The sequence below is a fragment of the Lissotriton vulgaris genome, chromosome 3_1 (assembly GCF_964263255.1).
Source record: "Lissotriton vulgaris chromosome 3_1, aLisVul1.2, whole genome shotgun sequence".
In the NCBI taxonomy this organism is placed as follows: Eukaryota; Metazoa; Chordata; class Amphibia; order Caudata; family Salamandridae; genus Lissotriton; species Lissotriton vulgaris.
In genome coordinates this window covers 192,797,317-192,822,750 of record NC_141689.1, presented here as the reverse complement: position 1 = coordinate 192,822,750, position 25,434 = coordinate 192,797,317, and the positions used below count along the sequence as shown (strand labels likewise).

Sequence of the window (25,434 nt, the reverse complement as noted above, 5' to 3'; positions counted from 1 at the left end):
TCACTGAAGTGGTTAGAAGGATTGATGTTCTGAAGAATCTTGTAGATGTCTTTTTCACTGAATGGGGTAAAGGTGCCTCATGTTGCATTGTTCTTGGTGTTCAGGCTGATTGGTTTGCGCTTTTCTGAGAGGTCAGGGGGTGGTGCGGACGAGGGGGATGGCAATAGCTCTTTTTTTTTTATAAAACAGTTTTATTGCAATAGGTACAGCATACACAGCTGGGTATTTGCCTACAACCCTGAGGCCGGCAGCGTGTAGTAGTCATAAGGAAAATAAAATATTACACGCCTGTGTGCCGACATAGCGGAGGTTCGGCGGCGATCACATCTCTAGGCGTATCGCTATGACCAAGTAGACAGTCGTAATAGAGTGAAATCAACTGTTTGGCATTTTCTTGTTTTTTAAACCAGAGATAATTATATAACATGAACATATGATTAAAGAAAAAGCAGAGTCAAATAATAGTCACAATTAGAGCATCATATAGGAATCAACATCATAATTCAGACGTATCACATATTAGCGCAGGAGCCGGCTCATAGGTCTATCACGTGATATAGCTAATTCAGCAGTTGGAGAGTCACAAAGTTCACCCCTGTAAGCATTCCAATGGCCCAACTTCTTGTCCCACACCCTAGGGCAACCACGCACCTTGTATACTGTCTTTTCTGCAATCATGCATCGGTCCATTTCGGCCACCCAGCCCACCACCAGCGGGAGCTTCATTTCATTGCAATGGAGCACTTAGCCAGCAGAAATCCCAGCGCTGCCCATTGCAGTTCTTGATTGTTGAGGTCATTGGCCCCCCATATATCCAGGACACAGGGCTTCGGCAGTGGTGAGAACGGCTTACCCAAGGAGTCACACATTTTCCTGAGAACGCCACCCCAAAACTGCTGCACCCTCAGGCAATCCCACAGTATGTGAAAGAAGGTGCCAGGTAAATTGCAGCCTCGCAGACACAACGGGTCAGGGCGTCGTCCAATTTTCCCCAGAGTAGGAGCTGACATGTATGCCCTATATAATATCTTTAGCTGAATCAGTCGGAACCTGCGGCAGATAGCCGATTGCCTAGGGGACATGAGGGCTGAGCACCAATCTTCCTCATCTAACGGGCCCAGGTCTGCTTCTAAGGGGGAGATAGGAGGAATGGAGAGGTCAGGGATGGCGGTCTGGATTACATGCAAAATTTGTAGATATCGAAAAAATTCTGTGGATTCGAGGGAGTATTTAGTCTGGAGAGTACTAAAGGACAGGATGGCTCCCTTCTGGACAAGGTCCCCTACCTCAGAGATCCCTATCGTGTCCCAATTTAGGAACCCTGGGAGAAGCAAAGGGAGCCTAGGCGCTGCGACAACCACAAGGGGGTAGCTTTAGAGAGCGTGTCTGCCCATCCCAAACTGTTGTTGGCTCTGTGCCATAGTGTAACCGTGTGAGCCATGGGACCAAAGTACCTATCTTTAGCGGGTTTACTATCAAGAAGGAAGGCCGGATTGAGGGGCGAGCCATGTATCCAATAGTTAACAGCTACCAACTGCGACACCCAATAATAGAGGCGGAGGTTGGGTAGGGCAATGCCTCGTCGTACCAGCCTTGAAAAAGTTTACACAGGGCAATCCGAGCGGCCCCACCGTCCCACAATAGGTGGCGGAGTTCACTTTCTACCGTACGAAAATAGGAGTCAGGGATCAAGAAGGGACAATTCTGCAGGGCATAGAGAAAGCGCGGAAGAGCCAACATTTTGAAAAGCGCCGCCCTGCCTGGAAGGGAGAGCGGGAGGGAGCGCCAGTGGGCAACGTCGCTGCGGAGTCTGCGAAAGGGGCCTAATAAATTATGATCATGAAAGACTGTCGAGTCAGGCGTAATATAAATACAGAGGTACTGGAAGCCGTCCGTGGCCATCGTGATGGAAAACCCTCGGGGCAACCGGGGGGGGGGGGGGGGGGGGGGGTTAGCTTGGGGGATGGGAGCCATGCAACATATATAGTACCCCTGTGGAGTCGAAATCGGCGTGATGTGGGCGTTGACCCCGACTTTAGCGAAGCGGTCCGTATACAGGAGCCGCACCCAGCTGATAAATTGGGGCCCAAAGCCAAAGCGGGCCAGAACCTCGAAGAGGTAAGGCCATTCGATCGAGTCAAACGCCATCGTAGCGTCAAGGGATAAAATGTCCGCATCTTGCTGGATAATGGATTGACGACTCGACATTGTTGACCCTCCGTAGGTTCAATGCCGTATTGCGACCCGGAAGGAAACCGGACTGACCATCATGTATGAGGGAGGGAAGCACGAGGAGAAGACTGTTAGCCAGGACCTGCGCCTCCGCACTGATCAGGGAGATCGGCCGATAAGAGCCACAGTCAGTGGGTGGTTTTGTCGGCTTGAGTATTACTGCAATGGAAGCCAGTCGCTGGGCAAACGGGAGAATACCGTCGTTGCGGCTTTGTATAAACATATTTTCGCAGATGAGGGATAATTTCTCTGGCCATGCCCTTAACGAATTCGACAGGGACCCCATCTGGGCCCATAGCTTTGCCAGAGTTGACGGCGAATAGTGCCGTAGTGAGTTCCTCCACCGTGATCTCAGCGTCAAGAGTCGCCCGATGAGCGTAAGATATGACAGGAAGACGCATCTCCGCCAAGAGTTGTCTAGATTCTTCAGGCGTATAACAGGGACCAGCGGTGTATACGAGCTCCAAGTGATCGGCAAGGGCTTCTGCAATATCTACAATAGTAACTCCGTCCGGCCTAAGGATGGAGGACACCCATCTGGAACTCTGGTCTCTTCGCTCCATCCACGCAAGCATTTTACCCGCAGTATCCCCAAACTTAAACACGGTGGCGTGTGTGGAGCAAGCGGGCCTGTGCTTTTTCCCGAGTCAGCGCTTTATAAGCCAATTGCTGAGTACGGAGGAGGGTAGCAGTGTCGTAGGTGGGGGCAGTGTTATGTGCCGTTTCAAGGTGGAGAAGGTCAGATTCCGCCTGGAGGATCTGTTCATTATGTTTACGTAAATAGCCAGTTTTTAGTGTTAACGCCTCGCCCTTCACAACCGCCAGATATGCCTCCCAAAGTGTCACCGCCGAGTCAACTGAGCCGACATTTTCAGTGAAATAAAATTCGGTGCGTTCAAGAAGGCTGTCTTTAATATCAGGGATCTGCATGAGCCAGGGGCTAATAACAATAGGACCTCGGGCGTATGGGCGGTGATAGGTCAGATCCACAATGAGAGGTGAGTGATCGGATAGGCCCCGTGGAAGACCCTGCGGTTGGACGAAGAAGTCGAGATCAGTGATAGGACAGAATAAGTAATCAATGCGGGACATGCTTTTGTGTGCATTTGAATAGTGTGTAAAATACGATGTAGTCGGGTAACAGTGGCGCCATATGTCTACCAGCCCCATGGCGTGCGTTAAGTCGGATAGATCTGAGCGCGACCGATGAGAGCTGCGCTTAGGATTGCGATCTAAGTCATCGCACATTGTGCTGTTAAAATCCCCGCCAATCAGAAGTCTACCGACAGGGAGGCCCAACAGACGTGTGCCCAGCTCCTTAAGGGAGTCTTAGACTAGCGTCCGTGGAATATATACGGAGATTAAGTTCCCACGGCCCTCGCAAGCAGTCTCGACAAGCGCAAAGCGGCCCAGGGGGTCAGCCCATGTCTTGGAGTAAGTAAGTGCGAGGCTCTTCTTAATCAGGATCCCAGTACCGCGGGAGCCAGAAGTGAAATCCAGTTGGATCAGTAACGTATAGCCACCCCGTGGAGGAGCCCGACAAGTGTTACCCACTAGGTGTGTTTGCTCCAACAGGACGATATCGGGGGAGTGGCGTCGAAGATATTGGAGAACCACACCTCTCAACTTTGTGCCCTAGCCCATTTACATTCCAGGACAGGATTGTGAGGGTTCTAGAGCGGGAATGTGTCATAGTTATGGACTAAATGGACCATCTGGAAGGAGAGGTGAAGGTGAGGCAAGCGCACCGGAATAAAAAGCCAGCAAAGCATTAGGGTACCAGGCAATTTCTGGGGTGAATAGCCAGTCAGCACGTAACCGACAGTGGGCCGAGAGACAAGACCAATGTGACAAAAGAGGACTCCGCAGAAAAACAAAAAAAACAATGCAAACGATAAAGCAATAACAACGAAACAAACACAATCCTCCCCAACACCCCTTTCCACCCCCTTCCCAGCTTCCCTGCCCGCGGACTTTAAACTATCCACACCCCAACTAGGCAGAGTGCCTGTCGCCCTTCCAACCATGTCGGGGGTATCCGGTGAGCCGATGCCACCACCCGCCTGACACAAGCAGTGAAATGATTAACTTCCATGAATATACAAAATATAAACAGTTCCCAGTGCAATATTCACATGGTAAAAAAGAGTACCCGTTAGGCAGTCAGCATGTCCCGGCACGGGCCGGAGGAGGCACTCTCTGAAATGAGAAGTGATCAGGGCGCGAAGGCCCAGCAGTCAGTGCCGGTTCAGCAAACAATTCCCAGAAAACAAAGACCAGGTCCGTGGAACAGCGAGCGAGTCTTGAGCAAACCAAACATCTCGTAGCGAGGGGCACCGGTCTCCAGTAGCATTGACACCAGTAAAGAGTTCATGACTTCCCGGCATCTGATCGTCACGGTTGTGATCATCATGGTCATCACGGCGTCACGGTTTTTCGGAGGTCTCCCAACCCGGCGCCATTCCTCCATCCAGTCCCACACTTCATCCGGTGAGAAGAAGAACCACGCCTTTCCGTCCATTTCTAAGCGCAATTTCGCTGGGAAGATCATGGAGTATTTGATGTGTTTATCTCGTAGGGCTTTTTTAACCTCCAGAAAGCTATGTCGCCTGGCCTGAACCTTCATGGTGAAGTCTGGGAAGAGCGTAATACGAGCATTGTCTAGGAGGAGAGGCGGGCCCGTCCATGCAGCTTGGAGAATGGCGTCACGTCTCGGAAGTTGAAGACCCTTGCGATGATAGGTCGGGGAGGGGCCCACCGGTTTAGGCTTCCCCCCCGGGACTCTATGCGCCCGTTCGATGGAGAAGTAGCCCGAGAGTTGATTTGGCTGGAGAGGACAATAGCTCTTTCTTAGTAGCGAGTTAAATGGTGATGACCCTTGATTTCCTAGTGAAGAAAGCAGCAAGATCGTCGCAAGAGGGTGGGCTGCCTCCGGGGTCAGAGTTGCTTGGGCATGCCACTGATTGCTGTTGACCAACTTGAAATATTTCTTGGGGCGGTGTAATGGGGCAGGGGTAGTGGGAGTAACAGAGTCTGAGGCTTTGAGTAAGGATTTCAAAGAAGGCTTTATTTTAATGTAAGCTTTTCTTCACCTGCTTGTCAGTCTCTCCCTAGCGAACACTGCAGGATCCGTTTTTATGTTCTTGAGGGGCTCCAGGATTTCTTCCCCCGGTCAGGTTGTGGCCTCGGGGCGGGCTGCCGATCCGGAAGCCCGAACGTAAAGAGGGAGAGAAGAGAACAGAAAGAAAGGGGTCACTGGGACGTTCACTTCACGTCTTTCAGAGGGACCGGGTGTGAGGGAAACCAAGTGCTCAGGTGTATTTTTACAGCAATAGCGAGTGCTCTGGTGCTCGTGAGGGGGTGGGGAGTTTACTCGGCTGTACAAGATTTCCACTAGCGGTCAGGTTATTCGGCAGGGTGGGAGACGCCATCCCACCCAACCCGCTACATTGCCCCGTACCTCTGAGAGCCACACTCCTCCCGTGGGAGCGTGGCGGGGCGGCTCGTGGGGACGTTGGCCTCCTGGCTTGCTGTAGTCGCCTGGGCTAGTCTCATCCTCGTCCGCTACGCTCTCCTCAAGGCTCCTCGAACGCACACTCCTTCTCCGCTCGCCAACACCTTCTTCCTCTGGGGATACGCCGTCCGCCCCCTTCCGGGTTCGTCTTTCTTTTGGCTCAGCTGGGACAATGACGTCGGTGGGGGGAGGAGTCTCGTTAATCTGGAAGGCGCTGTTAAAAGGCGCCCGGTCCCTTGTCTTCTTCGTCGTCCCAACTGTGTACGCAGTCCTTAGAGAGCCAATCGTCCTCCTGGTATTGGGAATCGCGCTGTTGAGAGGGGAGAGACATTGGTGACAAGGGGGCCACTGTCCACCAATCATGGTCCGCCCCGTCACAGGCGGTTAGCAGCTTGATCAGGTTGGTGTCTGAAGTAATCTGCCTTAGCGCTCTTGATTTGTTTGCTGTAAAAGCTTCTAACATCTCTAAGGAGTTTTAGTTGTTCCAAGGAGGGATTGGACTTCCAGGAACGTTCAGCTGCCCAAAGGTTGCAGCGCTCCGTGTTTAAGTTGTCGTTGTACCATGGTCTGGATATTTTTGTTGAGGTATTTTTTTGTTGGAGCAGTGCCAAGTAGTCCATGAAGAGAAATTTCACATTTAGTGTATTAATTGTAATTGAAACTTTTTGTTTTTATTTACAGCCCTGATGATGTCCCGGATGGGACGAAAAGCGTAGGCTGTAGCTGTGGAATTTGTGTGAACTGTGCAACATTTGAATGTGAAATATTGCGGATATCTCCATCGAATTGAATGAAATAACATAATAAAAGAACTGAAAAAATTGATGAAGGAAGCCTGCAATTGAACTTTTTCGCTGGCCCTTTTTGAATTGCATGATTTGATGCTTGAATATATTACATATGTAGACGTTCCTTGGGTTTGTGTTTAAATTTATGTCTTAGTAGCTTTGACGGTGGGCTACTTCAAGTTGAGCGTCAGAAAAGGGATTGGATATATCAATGGTTGACACTTTATTGTAATTTCTCTCTGTGCACACGATTGTAGTACCCCCATCATGTCAGTAGTTGGAATGCTTTTGACGAACCCCTGGACTCTGAGCATGGTGTAAAGTGGTGATACGATATACAGAGTCTGCTTCCTACAATGCTTATATGTAAAAATGAACTCTGTATGTGTGCATTCTCCACTGAAGTGAGAATTACCCTCCACTCCGACTTTGCTGTCAGAGGTCTTTAGTTCATCTGAAAACAAAGGTGCAGATGCTTTAGTTCTAGTGCTAATCTTGTTTTTAATTAGTGCAATTTGTTCAATTTCGCCCATCACCCAAACATTAAAATCATCTGCCATCTGTTCCTATGAGCGGCTTTTTTTCACTAGTGTTTTACTGAGTGCTAGTTCCATATCATTGGAGGAGATTTTATTCCATTTTCTATGACATACGGGCTTACTCCGTGACTGTTCTATTCCCTTCTGTAGTGTGATTCTGAAAGTTACCTCTAGGTGGTCCATCAAGCTCAACAGGAGAATGTCTCCTACCATCAATTGAGTGATTGGCAAAAATTACATCCAGTATATGCCCTGCTATAAGGGTAGGAGAGTTTATTTATTGGAAAAATCCTAGTCCTACAAAAGCGACAAAGTAATTGCACCTCTTACCTTCCAAATAGAAATTAAAATCTCCCAATAAAGTGAAATTAGGGTTTGCAATGTAGGGTTCCAGAATTTGATCCCAGGCCTCGATAAACTCAACAAGAGCCAGAGGGGTGCTAGACAAGGAGCCCAGACAGAGAACATCTATTATTACCTTTTAGTCCGTATTGCACCACTTTGCAGGTGTCTTGAGAGTACAAAATAATAGGGTCTAAAGCACAATTGATCAAGTTTCTAGAGATAATGGGACGTCCCCCTGTCTTTGCGAAAGGAGCGAACAAATCTGGTAATAGTACAGGCCGAAGGGGTGGCTGCCACTAAATCAGGTCCAGAGCTTTCATTTGCCCAGGTTTCTGTAATCAACAAGCAATCTAAGTCCTGGGTTTGGGTCGGCTAACAAATTTCCATACGGTGTTTGACCATTGACCGTGCATTAATCGGAGCACATGAATACTCCCAGGAGTGAGCACCCCTAACCTCACATCTTTCCCTACTGTTACAAGTATGCACTCCGTGATGCAAAGTTCGCATGGGGTGCCAATTGCAGTAAGCACAGCTGAGCATAGATGTATTTACAGGGTTAATGGTGTTTCAAACCTTCCTCCCACCTTTAGGACACCAGTTCATTAAAATCAGCCCAGGAGTATTGATAACACTTACCCTCAGTATTCAAACAGGCAGTGCTCCTGGACCCAAAGGCAACCAGGTGCAGACGAGCTGGTCTTTGACACGACAGAGGCGCACCAGCTGAATGTTCATGCTTTGGACCGCTTTTTATGTGCAGTTGGGCACACAGAGTCCGCAGACCTTCTCCTCTCCGCGGCACAAGCAAAATGGCCATCGGAGAGGAAAACGATCCCACTACCTCCAACAAGGTGAGCACATAGAGCAATATCACAGGCTCCACGAGAAATGTACATAATACGCTTTATAATAAAACTAGCAGTATTAGATTTCAATTTCTTCGATTAAAAAGTCCACCCAAATAGAAGTAAAAATCATTGTCAGACAGTTCAATTAAAAGAAAGCCAAATATATGAAAAACAAATAAAACAAGTACAGTCAGTGCACAATGAGAGGAAAGAGCGCTCTAATCTCAGAGTACGATTTTACATTCATGCCAAGTGAGACATAAATCCATTCAGCTGTTTTTAGGTCGAGCGTAGAGCTGCGCATGCGTAGCATGCGCTGTCTAGCTCAGGACCTTTTGTTTTTAGTTTCGGGGGAATCTGAGACAGCATTCGGCCACGCGCCTCTGCTGTCTCAGATTTGTCCTTGTGAGCGCGCCTCGCGCTTTTGTATCAGGCTGCCCGTCCCCTGGCTCCGAATCCCCGCAAACACGCAGGTACGCCCACAGACACAGACACACACACACACACACAGGCAGGCACGCGCACACACACACGCACACGCACACGCACGCACCCCCTTCCCCCACCACCACCACCACCACCACTCACGGGCTCACGAGCACACAAACGCGCACACACAGACACACATATTCCCCCCTCCACTCACTGTGCTCGTTTGTCGCGTCGCCTCACCGCGCTCCTTTTCTCCGGCGCATATGTATTTTCACGCTACCGCGGGGCTCTCTCTCCATGATGGGAGCACCGCATCAACGAGCAACACCGGCCTCTTCCGGCCGCGTCACAGGCCCTGCCCATTTCACGGGCAAGGATGCCTGACTCGTGGTTATTCTACTAAACAGCAGGGCTGGCTTATACTGTCCAGCGGTGGTCACTCTCAGCTAACGGGTGTAGTTACATTTTTGTAACGGTCAGTGTGAACTGCTCGCACAACAGATATGGACTGTCACTCACGGCGCACGGGTGTGGACTGAATTAATGTGCAGTTGTTTTGGCCAGTGAATTGAAATGACAGGTCATGATGTCATAGTTAGAATGTAAGTTGGGGTTATTTACTTTGTGTGTTAGAATGCTGGTGACATGTACACTGGTTACTTTACTGTGAGCTGTGTGCCTTTGGGGGGCGTGTGTGATCCATGGTTGCATGTGACTTAGCTTCCGTGCTAGCGCCTTGCAGGCTGACGTCCTGGCGCTTGCAGGGGGCGCTGGGTGAATTCAGTGTGGGTGCGCGCTGGTGTGTATCGTGATAGGGTGACAGAGGCGGGCCTATGACGTGTACTCCTGTGACAGCTTTACAGTACTGCTGCGCTACACTCCTCCCCCTTAATGTCTCTTCCTGACTCAGCACCGCGTTATTCTGGGCTAGTTTCTTCATATTATCATGGCGCCCACTTCATGCATATGTTTTATGTAGGCGCGGCGGGCACCACTACAGTGACATACGTTTTATGGAGAAGACGAGAAGGTTGAGTAATATTGTTGTGTTTTTTTGTGGTAAAGCCAGGCACTGTTGTGACATTCATCACTGTCGTTATGACAAGATTACACTGGCATTGTAAGGACGTCGTCATGGCTCCGATTCCAACATTTTCCCCACCTGCAAATACCTCCAAGGACCTAACCTCACCCGCTGGCGCTCTGACTTACTACAATGGGCAGATTCTGAAAAGGAAGCCCCACTGAGAGAAGCACGTAGCCGCTTTCGGCCGTGGGTCACGCACATGCCTAGCACACCAGATTGCAGGTTTGCCCTCAGATAGATGGTTTGGCCAGGATTATCTACCTTCAGCATAGAAAAATTGATACCGAGGACTGCGTGAACCACTCCTAGGTGAGACTTGCCCTCTAACCCCTCCCAACCAGCAAGTGATCTCGAGTTCCCCAATACTGAAGTTAACTAGATCATTGTCCCCACAGTTCCAATAATAGGATAGCTCTACTTAAAGTAAGCTTGTTTCCTTACAGCTTGCGCACACCACTTGTGGGACGCTGTTTTTTTTAAATTAATGGTAGGCGTTTTGTCTGTGCTTTAATTAGTGGCTTTTCCCCCTTCCACCTTAAATGCTGCTAATTGCTTATCATGGCATTCCTGGTTGCTGTAATGGTGAGCAGAATGCCCTAGGATAGCACAACACATTTTTCGAACCAGACTCCCCATTTCACTTCTTTTTTTTACTCGCACAAGATTGCACTTTAATTCAAGAGCCAGTCCTTCGCCTGCACACACTAAACAAAGGCGAACTTTGGTGCAGATCCATTAATAGGGACCGATGATATAGGCAAATCAAAAAAATGCCTTTTTTGAATATAAAGAGAGGCTAAGCCACAACCTCACAGTGGTGACTGTTAGCCGAATGTCTATGCTCAACTAAATCGAGCATCATATTAATTAGAAACTACACAAGTGTTATCCAATTAAATTAAGACCAGTCACAATTACCTGAAACCTGCTGCATTACTATTTGCCTCTGACTTGCTTCTTATTAGGTAACATTTGTGAGACGAAGGACCCAACCTGACCCCGAGCATTTGCTCACAATTGGGTGTATTGCAAATGCCTCTGTTAACAGTTTACCCTCCAGATCCAGCCCTTCTTACACAGCTCTAGGGATAGGCTTCTGTTTGAGTTGGGCCCCACTTGCCTCAGTTCTGTTTTCCTTATTATTAGGTTGCTGGACAAGTCATGTCACATTTAAACCCTTTGCACAGTGATATTCCTAGTTCTTTGCCCTCAGCTGCGGCCACACGGCAGCACTTTTTATAGTCTGTTTCTTAAGGTATCCAGGCAAAGTGTGGAGAGGTTCAGGGTGTCTTCCCGTGGAGTATTCACGGGCTGGGTGTATTTGTCCCTGGAATGGGTGCAGGGCAATACCAGTCATGTTTGTCCTAATTCACATCATCGCCTTGAACCTATCCCACTGATCTGTCTTCTCACCTTCTTCAGTCTAACTACATTCTTTCCATTAATTCAATGGGGTAACCCACTAAGTCAAAGGACCTGGGTATCAATTGGTATAAGAAACAATGGTCCTAGACAAATCTTAAAACACAAATTAATACATTAATTACTATAAATAATAATTAATGTATTAATTTGTGTTGAGACTGGTCTAGGACCATTGTTTCTTATACTAACTACATTCTTACAACAGGATTACTGATCAAGGGAGACTCACTTTTAGTCCATTAATTCCACCATCATTGATGGACTTGCACCCTCCATGATTTTTGATGGACAGAAGAAACACCTTACTGTGACGTTTGATAACCAGTCCCCTTACTTTGACTTTTGATATAAAGACACCTTACAGTGACTTTTGATAGCAAACTTGGGTTGGGCTGGGTCGTCCCACCTCTGGATGTAGACCCCAACTCCATCACTGTGTTGTGTGTGGGTCATTTTGGAGCAGTCACCACTTCTGGGTAAACCACACACACTCAGTAGGAAGCTGGCTCTTTATATGATATATAAAAATGAGATATCATGCAGAGAGTCCAGGGGTTCTCATGAGTGGACAGGGTCTTGCTCTAGTAATCCCAAGGTGCTCTTCTAGGGAGTAGAGTGGTCGAGCAGCCTTAGGCTTATCAGAGAGGAGTATCCGACATCTGCAAATACACACAATAGTCAATGATGCACACGACTCAATAACGAGATCCACACCAATTTACAAAAAAAGCACACTTTATATATGTTTAGGTACCAGGATCAATACAATCCGGTACATCCATTTTTTAAGAGCAATACTTTTGTGTTTAAAAAGTTGATAGTGTGCAATTTCAGGAGTCTGCAAAGTTATCCTATGGGAGGAAATACAAGTATGGCATTCAGGCACAGTACTGGGACTTACGAGACCAATCTCCAGGACTAAAGGTGAGTGGAGTGCAAGGTCCAAAGTAGCACAAGCAAGACACCAGCACCAGCACTAAGGTGGCCGGGTGAAGGGGTGCAACACAGTGTCGGGTGCCCAATTGAAGTCAATGGGAATCGGTCTTTGTGAAAAGAGACTGCAGGTTTTGACTTGTAGGCCAGTCGGGCTGAACCAACAAGGAGGCTCGGGCCTCATGATGCTTGGGATGTCGGGACACCTTTGGTCCTCTTCTAGCCGGCCCATGGGCGACGAGTGAAGAGGTGTCATTAGGCTTCAGGTTTTTGTCACCGGAAGCAGTCGAGGTAGAGGGGGCCTGCAAACAGAGGCTGCAGGAATTGTCGGGGACTCCACAATGGGTAAACCTAAAGTAGGCTTTGAGTCTGGAGGGTCTGGGGAACACGCAGACCCAGTTGGCCCACTTCAGCTCGGTCCAGTAGCCTTGGTGCGATGGTGCTTTCCAGCATCGTGTTTCCATGGTCTTGGAGCCTCAAAGCTCAGTCTTTGGTACCTACAGAGTGCAGGGGAACAGGTCTGCTATCCTATGGGAGTTCTTGGCTCTTGGGTGAAATACTGAAAGGTCTCCCATTTTCAGGGGGACACAGCAGCTTCAGGACAAATCAGCTTTTGGTGCAATTGTTGAAGTCAGCAGGCAGGTCAGCAGGGTTGGTGTGCCAAGTCAGTTGCTAGTGGGAAGTGGGCATAGCCCTGTCCCAGAAGTCCTAAGTTTGCAATCTTCATGATGGCCAACTCTGAACAGTTGTGTCCTCACTTTAGGGGTGGTACCAGCCTGAGCATGGACATGCCTCCCTTACTAGATCATTTTCCCACCTGTCCAGGTGCCGAAGGGCTCTGGACAAAGGGGGTCGGCTTCCTCACCTGTGACCCAGATCCCCATTTCAAAGGCGGTGGCTTCTTTGAGGCTCCTCTATCTTGGAATGCTAATCAGCAGGTCATACTGTTGGAGGGGGGGTGAACACCCTCTTCCGGTGCAGGCTTTGTTTTTGGCCTTCTGAGAGCAAAGACCCTCACCCTTGGGGGTCAGAAACTCGTTGTTCGCAAGAACAAGTCCATCAACACACCAGAGGCTGGTATGTTTTCAGTGGGCACCTCTAAGGGGTGCATATATTAATAAATCAAACACTACCATTATCAGTAATACGAGATGTTTGATACCAAACATCCTTATTTTCAGTGAAGCCATCATGTAGCTGGAGAACTCGTTTTGCACCAGTGTCCAGCACATGTCACATGTACTTACCATGGATTGTCTGTTCACTTATATTGCCAGCATTGGGCTGACCAACACAAGGCCATATTTGCTCATGCAGATATGTCCTCGCATACAGTAAGGTGCACCCTGCCTTAGGGCTGTAAGGCCTGCAGAAGGGGTGACTTACCTATACTGCATGCAGTGTCTGTGGGCATGGCAAGCAGGGTTTTCACTTTTGTCGGCACCAAGACACCCAGCCTGCACTGACAGTCTGTATGCGCTTGGTGAGGGGTCTTTTAGGGTGGCACATTTTGTGCTGCAGCCCTTCAGGACCCTCCTCGGTCTCCTTGCCCAAGGTACCATCTACTAGGGCCTTACAGGGGGGGCTAAAGGTATTGCCAATTGGGGGTGGAATTGCACAGTTTTGGGTAAGCGCTCTGGCACTGGGAACCTGATTAGCAGGAACCCAGTGCAATTCCAGGTCAAATAACATCAAATACCAGCCAAAAAGTGGGGGTGACTATGTAAACTAGCATTGGCATAGCCAATAGGTCTCGCTTTTGGGACCTAATAAGTATTTAGTTATGCAGCACAATACCCTTGGTGCAACAACATCCACTGTTGCATGGTTTAACACCTATAAGGTCCCAAAGGCCAATGCTGGTTTATATTTGAGCCGAGGTCAGTATAGGCACTGACCACCTGATCCTGAACCTGATCCTGAACCTGACCACGCCTTTGACACCGTGTCCCACCCTATCCTTCTGCTTCGTCTGGAGGAAGCTGGTGTCACGGGGACTGCTCTCCAGTGGTTCCGTTCTTTTCTTGCCAACCGCTCCTTCTGCGTGGCCGTCCCGCCCTATCAGTCCAAACTCCATCCTCTGGATCTGGGGGTCCCCCAGGGCTCCTCGCTGAGTCCCACGCTTTTCAATCTGTATGTGAGACCGCTAGCTGAGGTGGTCAGGCACTGGGGTATGACCATGGTGTCATATGCCGATGACATCCAGCTAGCAGTCACGATCAGCGGGGATGCGGATGTGGATGCCCCCAGATTCCAGCAAGGACTTCGGGCGGTTGCCAGCTGGATGACCTCCAACTGTCTCCAGCTGAACGCCAGCAAGGCGGAGGTCATGATCTTTGGCAAACAAACGGAACTCTGGGGAGACAGGTGGTGGCCGTCAGATCTGGGACCTACGCCAACCCCGGTCGCTGAGTTAAAAAACCTAGGGGTTTGGCTTGATCCAACGCTCTCTTTTGTCTGCCACACGAAACGCACGGCGGCCTGTTTTGGCATTTTACGCAGACTACGGCCCGTATTTTTCGACGCCACCACCAGGCAACTTGTGGTTCAAGCAACCGTGATCTCCCGGCTTGACTACGCCAGCTCCCTGCTAGCGGGACTAAATCAATCGGAAATCACCCGCCTGCAGCGGGTCCAGAACGCCGCAGCGAGAGCTGTTGTGGGACTTCCTAGATTCTGTCCTACCGCTAACACCCTGCGTACGCTGCACTGGCTGCCGATTGCGCAAAGGATCCAGTTCAAGGTCCTGTGTGTAGCTTATAAAATCCTCAAGGGATCCCCTGCTATGATCCTCTCTAATCTTCTGTCCCGCTATGTTCCGACCCGGGCTTTAAGATCCTCTGACTTAGAACTCGCAGTTGTTCCCCGCTTTCAGCGTTGCAGGGCAGGCGGTCGTTCTTTCCAAGTTCGTGCCGCAACGTTGTGGAACTCTCTTCCCCCTGCGATTCGCGCCCTCAGGGATCTGCTTTCCTTCCGTCGAGCCCTAAAAACTCTGTTTCCTTAAATTTTCCCTGCTTTGTTCTGTTCAGTTGTGTTGCTACCTTGTCGGGCGCCAGGACGCTCCTTCGCTGGAGCATCTGTGCGCCTAATAAATGTGCCTAACATAACATAACATCCCGGGTAACCTCTTCCATCAGAAAGATCCAGACTAGCCCTTGATTTTGCTTTATTATTTGTTCCAAGAATTAGGGTGGGTCTTCGGGTTTCCACACCCGTCTGAGACGGTCTGTTGACTGCTGCAGTTTGCTAATCCCCCGTCCAATTTTGTTTGTTGTAAATTTTGCCTTTGATGTTACTGACAAAGCTATTTTGATGGGATTGTGACCCCCAAAATATGAAGGGATGGTGGCTCCACATTGAATCATCTCAATGAGACTATTTGTAATGAAAATATAGTCTATTACAGAGGAACTACCTATGCCTCTGATGGTAGACAGACCAACATCGCTAGTACACATCCATTACATTATTCAAATCAATTGAAGCAAGATAAGCCACCAAATCCTTGTATCTTGGGTTAAGACCCTCTGAGATGCTCTTATCATGAACAGATTTAAGGTGCTGGGCAAACCTCACATTAAAATTGCTTGCTATGCAAAGATAAACCTCAAGTCCTTGTTAGTGGCCTTGTCTAACAATGAATCAATGTAGTCAAATAGAACAGGTAACTTAGTATTGGTGAAATCATTGTTATAAAAATTAACTAGGTACAACCTTAAATCCCCCATGAAATGCACAACCTTGAAGCCCTCTGAACAGGTCCCCAGAGACACAGCACAGCCACGAGTAAGTAAATTTAACCAGACAGCTAAACCTCTAGAAGAATGGCCAGACTGAGATGGCGCAGCTGACACACCGAAGCACTGAAATTCGTCAAGCATCATAGGCTGAAGGTCCAAGTTTCCTTGAGCAATACAATATCATAGCTACTTTTTAAAAAGTTGCACTCCGGTAAATGTATCTTTGATCGGAGCCCTGCGCATTCCAACTTAGTGTTTTCAAAAGGGGAGCTTGTGGGTCAAAGGTGGCATTGAATCGAAATATAGACGTTGGGTGATTAAGCACTGCTTCCTTATTAGCAACCAAATGTATTTACAGTTATTCATAAGAAAGTGTTATTTTTGTATCACAAGTACCTCCGATCTCTCGCCAGTGGCACCTATTAATGAAGAGTTCCACATGCAGGACATGAGAACACTTGGCTTCTTTCCCCCGTCACCCACAGTCCTTTGACTGCTGGAACAATGAACGTGGATTTTATGAAGACAGCCGCGGCGTCGTAGCCAAGCTCACACTGTGTGCCTGGCTCAATCAGCACTGACAGTTCCCTGCCTTTATGTTCACTGGAAGACTTTTCATCTTTAAAACTTGCTCAAAAGAGATTGATGCCTTTTATTTCAGAAAACGACAATGTTTAAATTCTGTCGGACAATCATGGTCCTTTTACCTCCTTTAGGCTTGAGACAGAAAGAATACACTTTCTGTTCTCAGAATTTATTTTTCTAAGTTAAATACAGTTATTAAAATCATTCTTTTAGCATTATCACTTTATTGAAAGTCAGTGTTTAGACTTAAATCAAGTCATGGCATGAACATATCTTTTTTCGGTCTGTAAAAATGGAAATGGATTGTTAATGGAATCCATTGAAGCAGACGAGGAGTGGGGAGGGGCAGAGCGAGGCGCTTGGGAGAGCGCTGTGCTTTATGAGCCATGACGGCCAGAGGGAGGAAGACACATGGCGGGTGCACGCGCTCGTGAACACTAGCTTGAGGCCATCAAAAGCCTCTTGTAGCACTTTAAAAAGCCACTTACTAAATGTCTCGAAGACACAGCACATGCGCTGTCTCAAGCGAGACCTAAAAAAGGGGCACTTTCCTACATATCCCATATAAGTGTAACATTAGTTTACTCCCTCAGTTTACACGTCTACCTAACCAGGTAAGGGGATATGGCATCTGCAAGCTGCCATTCTTCAATCAAGTATTTAGAATAATTGTCGCACAAACTGCACTCTATTTCTCTCATGGACATCTATAAATATTAAAGCAGATAACAGCAGAAGCCAATGTGATGCACCATGAAAATACCATCACGCCCCTCACCCAACTCTTCCCACCTAGGTGAATTGGCAACCAAACATCTCTCCAAACAAATAAATATCACTTGTAATTGCTTCATACATTCTAGCACTATGAGATGGCATTGGTATCAGATGTGCTATCACAAATTCCAGATAACACAACATAACATGGTTTCCAAGAATTAGACAGAGTACTAAGGACGATGGACTGCCACGGATCATTTACACCATGATAACAAGAGCTCACTTTTCTTTCCAGACATTCTTCTTCCTCTGCAGGCAGCCTTTCTACATGGTTAGCCACAAATTTGGAGCACCTTGCAGTATGCACTACCGTAGGAACCTCTACCATGTTTATTCAGGTCAAACTATTATTAAGCAGGAGGTACTAAGGAGGGACACAGCCTCAAAAGATTACCACCCATTTACTCTACGTATCGCTGAAAACCTTTCATTGAGAAGGGCAAAAGCTAATGGTCTTACCTTGGTTTTTTGCTATGGTCCCTCTGCTTCACTTTACAATACTAGTGGTTATTATGTTAAACGGTGATTTTTTGGTGCAGAACAAGATTTAAGGGCAGCTGCAAACCATATAACAATAGTTCACATGCAGAGATATAATATCACAAGAAGTGTTCGATCTCGATTACAAAGAATGCAGAGTCAACTTCACTGTTCTTTATCAGAAAAGGCTGTTTCGTCAGGCAGCACGATTGACATTCATACCTTGTACACATCAATGTGGGTGGCAGCCGCTCTGCATAGGAGTTGATGTTTTTCCGTTAACAGCTCCGACAATCTGATATGGAATGCTGCTTTGACACGTTTAATGGCTTCCTTGTCTTGTGGCCATTTTCCACTGCCTTCCATATGACATATCACTGAGGAATAATAGTCACAGGTAAGACTTAACACAGAATTACAATTTGACAGCAAGGCTGCTATTTCCAATACATGTCATACATGCCAAACTGGTTGCACTTTACCCACTTCTGAGATCTAAGCCAAAGCCTATGCAGTGCAAGGTGTGTGTCATTCTCCCGGTGTCTGGGCTGCTGCCTTTGCGGAGATGGAAATCCAATCAGCCCCCCAAAAAAAAAACACGTAGAGAAAGGGTTTTCTACTGTTTCCGGCTGACTGGGATTCTTGCTCTGCAAAATCAATGGGAGGAGCATAGAAAGCTGTGTGTAAACAGGCTGCTTCAGAGGAGCAGGAGGTAGCTCCACATAGAAAGGGCACCATTTCCTGTCACATCAGGTAAGAGGCAGCACCTGCTCCTACAGCGCTACCAATTTTTTAAGGAGGGATTGAGTTTTTAATTACTCCCCCATAATCCCCGGGTTTTTCGAAACTGTGCAGACAATGTTATGAAAATATGAGGAATATGCATAGGCCATGCTTTTTATATTGATGCATAGAGAGTCAGTTGGAAGACCTTAGTTGTTTTAGTTGGAAGGGATTGAGGTACGAACCAGGAGTTTGGTTACTTTTTTCATAGCCTACTTTTTTTGTTTTTTTTTATAACAATAAGCAGTGATTAATACAGAGGAAAGAGTTTACAGAATTGGAGATGCTACCAGGCAAATTTATGAACATTTGTTAAACTAGGTAGGTCATGCAGTAAAGTATTTGAAATTCTGACCAAGATACTTTGCTGGACAGCTTCTGACACAATATATCACTTCTTCAGCCTGTGAGCAGTGATTGATGCTCTGCATCCAGGTTTTTTAGCAGTGGAGCCATGTCAGATCGCAAATAATGAGTGCTGTCCAATTCAGCAAGGTGAAACGCCAGGCTTTTCAAGGTTTGTGAGCCATGGGAGCCCTCACAGCACTCAAGAATTGGGGTGTTGTCAAATGGGCAGCCCAAGACCTGGTGTAACCTCTTTCCAGTAACAGTCATTATTGAAGAACCCCAGGCCATATGAGTAAAAACTCCCCTCTCAGTGCAGCATCTCTAACAAGGTAGGCAACTATTCCTTCCTATCTTCCACAGCCAGTTGGGGCAGTATTGCACTCTAGAGTGGTACCTGGATGAATAAGATTCAGGCACACTGGGTAGCAATCTCAAGGGGTATTCTCTTCACCTCCCTACGTTCATCCTCTTCTATCTGCTCAAAATCAAACTCCCAATGAGATGTTCAGTCCTAGAAGAGATCTGGGTTGTTAATCACCAATGAACAGTATATCTGTAATATGCCTTGCCTATATACTCTTCTCAAGTTAAGTTGCTTATATAGCATGGCAGCTACCAACGCAGAGGGTTCCTGGCGCTTTGTCAACAGGGAAGAGTGCTCCAGGCCCAGCTAACTCAGAAAAACCATGTCTTTAATTGTCTGTGAAAGGTGGTCAATGAGGTGGAGAATCTCAGACGTTCCAGTAAAGTGCTCCAGACCTTTAGGCCAAGATACGCAAAGGAGCGACCTCCCATGCAAGTTCATTTGATCCTGGGTACAGTGCAGAGGAAGAGGTTGAAAGAGCACCAATGATGAGCAGGCTCATGCTTTTTTATCAGGCCAATGATGTGGTGGTGATCTACTAGTGAAGTAGTGTGGCTCACTGGTTAGAGGCGGCAGACCCGAGAGCAGAGGACGGCCCGGGACCAGGGTTCGATTCCCGGCGCGGCAGGTTTCTGGACCAGGGTCAGCGGACTCGATAAATCTCTCGCCTCGGTGCCCACTCTGATCAGTGATCACACTCGGCAACTCTGGGCATTAGCTTGCCTCATCTTCACTAACGGCCCCACCAGACCGCCGGGGATGCCTGGTCTCACCCTGGAGATACCCATTAAGGGACCATCTCTCAGGGAAGCCAGGAAGGGTTTCGCAGCGGTCGAAGCGCCTTGGGACCCTACGGGTAAGTAGTGCGCTATATAAATGCCAATAAATTTACATTTACATTTACCTCTGTTCTTGCTTTAAAAACATAGAAAAGAGCCTTAAATTGGAAACTTTTCTCCAACTTAATCGGTGAAGATCACAGACAAGGGAAGTAGCAAATCAGTCTGTCGGCTTGAAGGCTTTCATGTGACCCCCCTCCCAAACATCTCCAGCTTTGAAATCTCAATAATGTAACATGCTCTGAAGCCCAACACACCACCTGAATGTGCTGAGCGTGTAGCTTGCCTATGGTATTTCGAGTGTCAGCTTGCCTGTTGGCTTTGTGCCAAGAATTAACTATGACTCTGGTTGCATAGGGTAATGAGGCAGAAACCGAAGAGCCATACAAAAAGCCCAGAGGGGCTTCTAGTTCCAAGCGGAAGGCATGATCATCTCTGGAGCCAAAGAGCCAATCATTTATGATAAGGAGCCGATCAGCCCAGATATGCTTATCATCCCATACTGGACACATTTATCTAGGAAAACTTTGAGCTGCTTACTTTATCCAACAATTGTTCTGGGAATTCAGAAAAGTGTCTCTGAAGGGCATTATGGGAGTTTAGGACCAGCCACCTTCTTAAACTAGGTAACCCGGCCAAGACAATTGAGGGGTAATGTGTCCGAACCTTGAAGTTCCTTACACATGATTGCAAGAGTAAAAAAACATTGAGCTTCCAGAAAATGTAGATGCTTTTTAAATCAACAGCAGTCTTTAAAAGTAAAAATGTATACAGAGTAATGTCATGGCTGTGATTTTCAAAACCAACCACTAGAGGTTGGCCGTGCATATTTTGGCAACAAAATTAATAAAAAGAGAACAGGTCCTGGAACAAATAGCAGCCTGTGTTCTTGTTTAAAAGCAGAAGGTTGGACTGCTACTTTGAGATGAGAAAAACAAGTTCTTTAGCCGCTCCAACAGTAGCTCCACCGGCTACAAAGCAGCAGATTAATAAGGCATCACGTCTGCCCCAGGGACCTGGTTGAGAACAGAAGCACTGGAGAATGGACCCAGCCGTCATGTAGTAACTGAAGTCCATGGCATACTAATATTTCCAATTGCAGACCCTTTACTGCTGCTTGCAGAGATGAACGAAGATTGTGCCCGAAAAGGCTCACATTCCGTGAGAGGCCCATGTTGCTCAAGATGCTGTAGAAACATTATACCCTTGATCGGATTCTTTTCCCACTAAGTTTGTTCTGCCTTGGGGCAAACATGGAAGAGTATGAAAGCAATGGATTGTCCTGCAGCCACAAAATGACCACCAAGTGTCAACTCTTTACGATGAGTGGTCTGTTTTGACTTACCAAAGGAAACAGAAGTAGGAATATGCTTATGAGAGGATTTCACTTTATAGATTAGTTTTCCCTGTGCATTTCTCGGCTAGGCAACAATGTCTATGCAAGTGGTGCCTGCTCTGTTCCTGCTGTACAGAATTATCTGAAAACAATGGATAATGGAGGAAACTGAAAAGTGGTGACTTGCAATACCACACAGTATTCCCAGGGTGTTTTTATTCTTTTGTTTAATGGCTAGGCTGAATGGATGCAGGTAGTACCAATGTAGAAGCTGTGGAGGAATGGATCAGTATTTAAGGAATAGTGTATTATACAGAATTTAGTTCTAAAGGGTCCCTTATGCTACCTCTCTCCTTCAATGCAACTCCCTTCTAAAGTGACAGAGACAGAGTTTCCATTTGAGCATTGAAGCTATTCCAATACAAAAATATTTTGTTTTATTTGTTTCCTCTTGCTCTAATCGTTTTGGTCAAGTTGCAATGTTTATACAAAAAAGTAACATATGACAAAATCTTCAAAAAGATTCGCCAGGCACCAGTCCACAGTTTTCATTTGCAGCTGTTCAACACAACTTCTTCTCTGGTGCTCCAAAAGCCCCCGAACTTCAAGGAAAAGTCACTGGAACAGAGGAACTGCTTTAAGTGGGTAAAAGGGCTTTCTCCCAGTTTTAATCTCATTCACAGTAAAATATTCAGCTACAGCTGTTGGTTCCAAGGACCCTCCACCCTTTTCCAGTCATAGGGAAGAAACTCAACAGCAAACAGGCTTCTCGCACTCATGTTTTGGACGGGCTTCCTCTTGTGGTTCAACAAGAGGCATTCTTCCCTAGCCCAGAGAGAAGACATTTAGGACCAAAATTCAGAATAAAGCTGGATGTGATCTCCTAAGTCATTTAGTTGACAGAAGGACTTTTCCAGCAACTATGTTTCTTCCTCTTCTGTCCCAAACAGCTTTCTAACGTGTTGCTGTGCAACAGCTATTTATGGTTGAACTTAATTGCGATTGGCGAGATATCCTACAAAACTTAAGCCACAATTTCTGCTCACTCTCTACCTTTCTTCTATTGCACTTTTCTGCAGTTCCTATCCCAGCTAGGTAACGCAATGCAAAATAAATCTCATGGTTCTGTGTGGCACAAACATCTAAATTGATACATCCGAGCCAAGCCCCATTGAGGTTCCTGTCCCTCCTGACTCCTACTGTCCGCTCATTCCGGGGCCTACAAGAAAGAAATAATCATTCGAGCCCTCACATGCACACATCTGCTCTGCACATGTGTGGAGGCTGCTATTTTTCTGGGAGACCCTTTCATTCAAAGAAAGCAAATCTCATGAACCCCCATTATCAGGCAGCTGTTTACAAAGGCCACTGTATTGAGAGTCCTATGAACAGTATCCAATGGTCACCTACCTTCAGAGGTAATAACGCTGCAATAGGCCCAATTACCTGCGAGGATCAAAGGGGTTTTTGTCATAGTTTTGAATACCAAGATTACCAATACATGTTGGGCAGCTTAAAGACAGCAATGTGAGTGCTTTAAAAAAGTTACCTACCTTAAACCTGAAGTATTTCAGTTAAAAAAGTAAATTTATGTTGTAAGAAGTATGTTTCTGCCTGTCTGTGGGTAGCAAACACACACTTTAGCAAACTGATAACTTAACGTTTTTAGCTTCGCCACAGCCACTGAATATCTAGGGTTTCCTGTTGTCTGATTTTTTTTTGCCTTTTAGTATGAATAGATATACATTTTTTAGCTTATTGTTTTTGTTTATTCATACTTATATCTGCATGTTTTGGAAAATTAAGCTGCAACTAGAAGATTCTTGTATTTAAATAAGCGGTGAAAAGGTTATTGGCTGTTTCCCACCAATGGAAGTACTTGTGTATGACTCATGGGTAGAGTTTCCATTCATGGATTTGTTGATGTATCCTGCTTAGCAGGTTTGCAAACTTGTCTACCCCTGGGAAATGCTCTGCTAACAGCTGGATCTTGTTGCAGATTACCTAGTTCCAGATCTCTTGTGATAGGGCAGACTGCTGGTGGGCGTGAGTACCCCCGTTTCTGTATGTAATACATGGCTTTCCTGTTGCTCAGTCACACTAGAACTACTTTTCCTAAAAAAAGCTTGAAAACAAACCTGAGGGCTAGTAGTCCTAGATAATCGATGTGTTGACCCTGATGTTGAGGGATTAAAGTCCACTGAACAAACATTTGGCGAGATGTGCGCCCCACCTGGTGAGTAATGAGTCCGTCGTGATGGTTACCTGCAGAAGTTGCTCTAAGAAAGGCCTGACGAGCAACAGATTCAGAAAACACAGAGTACTGGCCAAAACTAACACTAGATCTCCATACTCAATGATCCTCCACTTGCGATGATTGCCTGGCAAGGCCTCTTGGAGTGAGTGCAGTGGTCTGCCACGTGGCAGAATTGCCATGCATGAAGCCATCATGCCCAAGAGTTTCATTACATTCTTTAAGGGAGTGGACAAACAGACTGAAAAAAGGGCAGCAGCTTTCGAAATGCCATCACTCTGTACTTGTTGGGATACGCTTTTCTTTGTGGTAGCGCTTAGCACCGAGCCCAAGAAGGGCTGGACCTGCTGAGGTTGAGTTTCTTTACAACTCTAGGTTTTAAAGTATGGAACCCATTGTCTGAGAAGTGCGAGGCACGAATGCCTGCCATTGCTGTTGATCAGCCGGGTTAAGTATGGAAAGACATGAATCCCGCTTAAGCGCACATGCACGACTAACACTGCCAGGCAGCTCATAAATATCCTGGAGCTGGTAGGACTCTTAAAAGAAGGACTTTTAATTGGTAGTGTTTTCCCTTTACTATGAAACAAAGGTTCAGGTGATGGGCAGGGTGGATGGAAAAATGAAAGCAGTCGTCCTTTAGAACTAGTGCTGTTATAAAGTCTCCCTGTCAGAGGAGATGATGTCCTGCAGGGTTGTCATATGCAAGTGCTCGGACAGGATGTATTGTTAAGTGGTCCCAGGTCTAAGATGGGCTGGAGAGACCCATCCATCTTCTGGAATGAGGAAGTACAGCCAGTATACCCGGTTCTCCGATTCAGGTGAAGAGAGACCTCTATTGCGTCCTTTTTTTGGGAAGGGCGGGGCTGGCGGTTTGGGATGGTGGGGGATTTGCTGGTCACTGAGGAAGCTGCGGATAGAGCATTCACCATAAAGAGTGCTACTGAAGGGAAGTAGCTTGTTCTTCTGAACCATACTTCTGACCGCAGATTAACCATCTTGTGAATAGATGCAATAAGCAGTACCTCTCTAGGGGGAGGGTCTGTAAACTAGCTTATTACAAAAAGTCCTGCAGCACCAAGCGGGCAAAACACCAATTTTCACGGATCTGACTGATGAGGCAGTAATGCTTCAATAAAGTGTGCAACTACTCCCAGGTAGCCAACAAACAAATATCCAGGCCAGGCCATCCCGCGAGAGTAAGCGAGGACTTCACGTGGAGGCTTGACGAGCAGTAGCGTGGATTGGAACAGAATTCACGTTTTTACCTTTTCTTATGTTCGTGGTAGAGTTTGAGCATTCCATTCATGAATCCCATTCATGAATCCCATTCTGGTGCAGGAGAGCACATTTATATGTTGTTTAAAACACCTCGTATTCGTAGGGCAAGAATGGGCGGACGCTCATTTAGGCACCTAGCCCCCAAATACTGGAATGCTCTACCACTGAACCTGAGGATGGAGCCATCTGAAATAGGATTTCGGAGGAAACTAAAAACACTCTTTTTCCCCATTTCATAAATCCGTTACCCTCTTTCCTCTGTAGAATGTATCTGTGGTCAGCGCGGGGACACACTGTTCTATGTGTAACCAGGCGCTCTATAAATGATTTATTATTATTATTATTATTATATCACACGACTGAGTAGTAACCAGAACCCAATCATGAAAGAAAATAGGTCATTCAGATCTGTGATCAACATCTGCTTCCTGCAGGTGCAGCAAGGCTTGAATCCTGTCATTTTGGTTGTGGACAATGTCCATGGCACACTGTCTGAAG

General features: G+C 46.9%; 1 protein-coding gene across 1 annotated transcript in view; it reads right to left on the bottom strand.

Annotated features, from left to right (window-relative positions):
• Nucleotides 1-25,434, bottom strand: part of NOL6 (nucleolar protein 6) — a 398,079-nt gene that overhangs the window by 200,403 nt on the left and 172,242 nt on the right. The window contains exon 18 of the mRNA XM_086960307.1: nucleotides 17,954-18,108. Coding sequence (XP_086816433.1) covers nucleotides 17,954-18,108 — 155 coding nt within the window. The remainder of the gene's footprint in view (nucleotides 1-17,953; nucleotides 18,109-25,434) is intronic.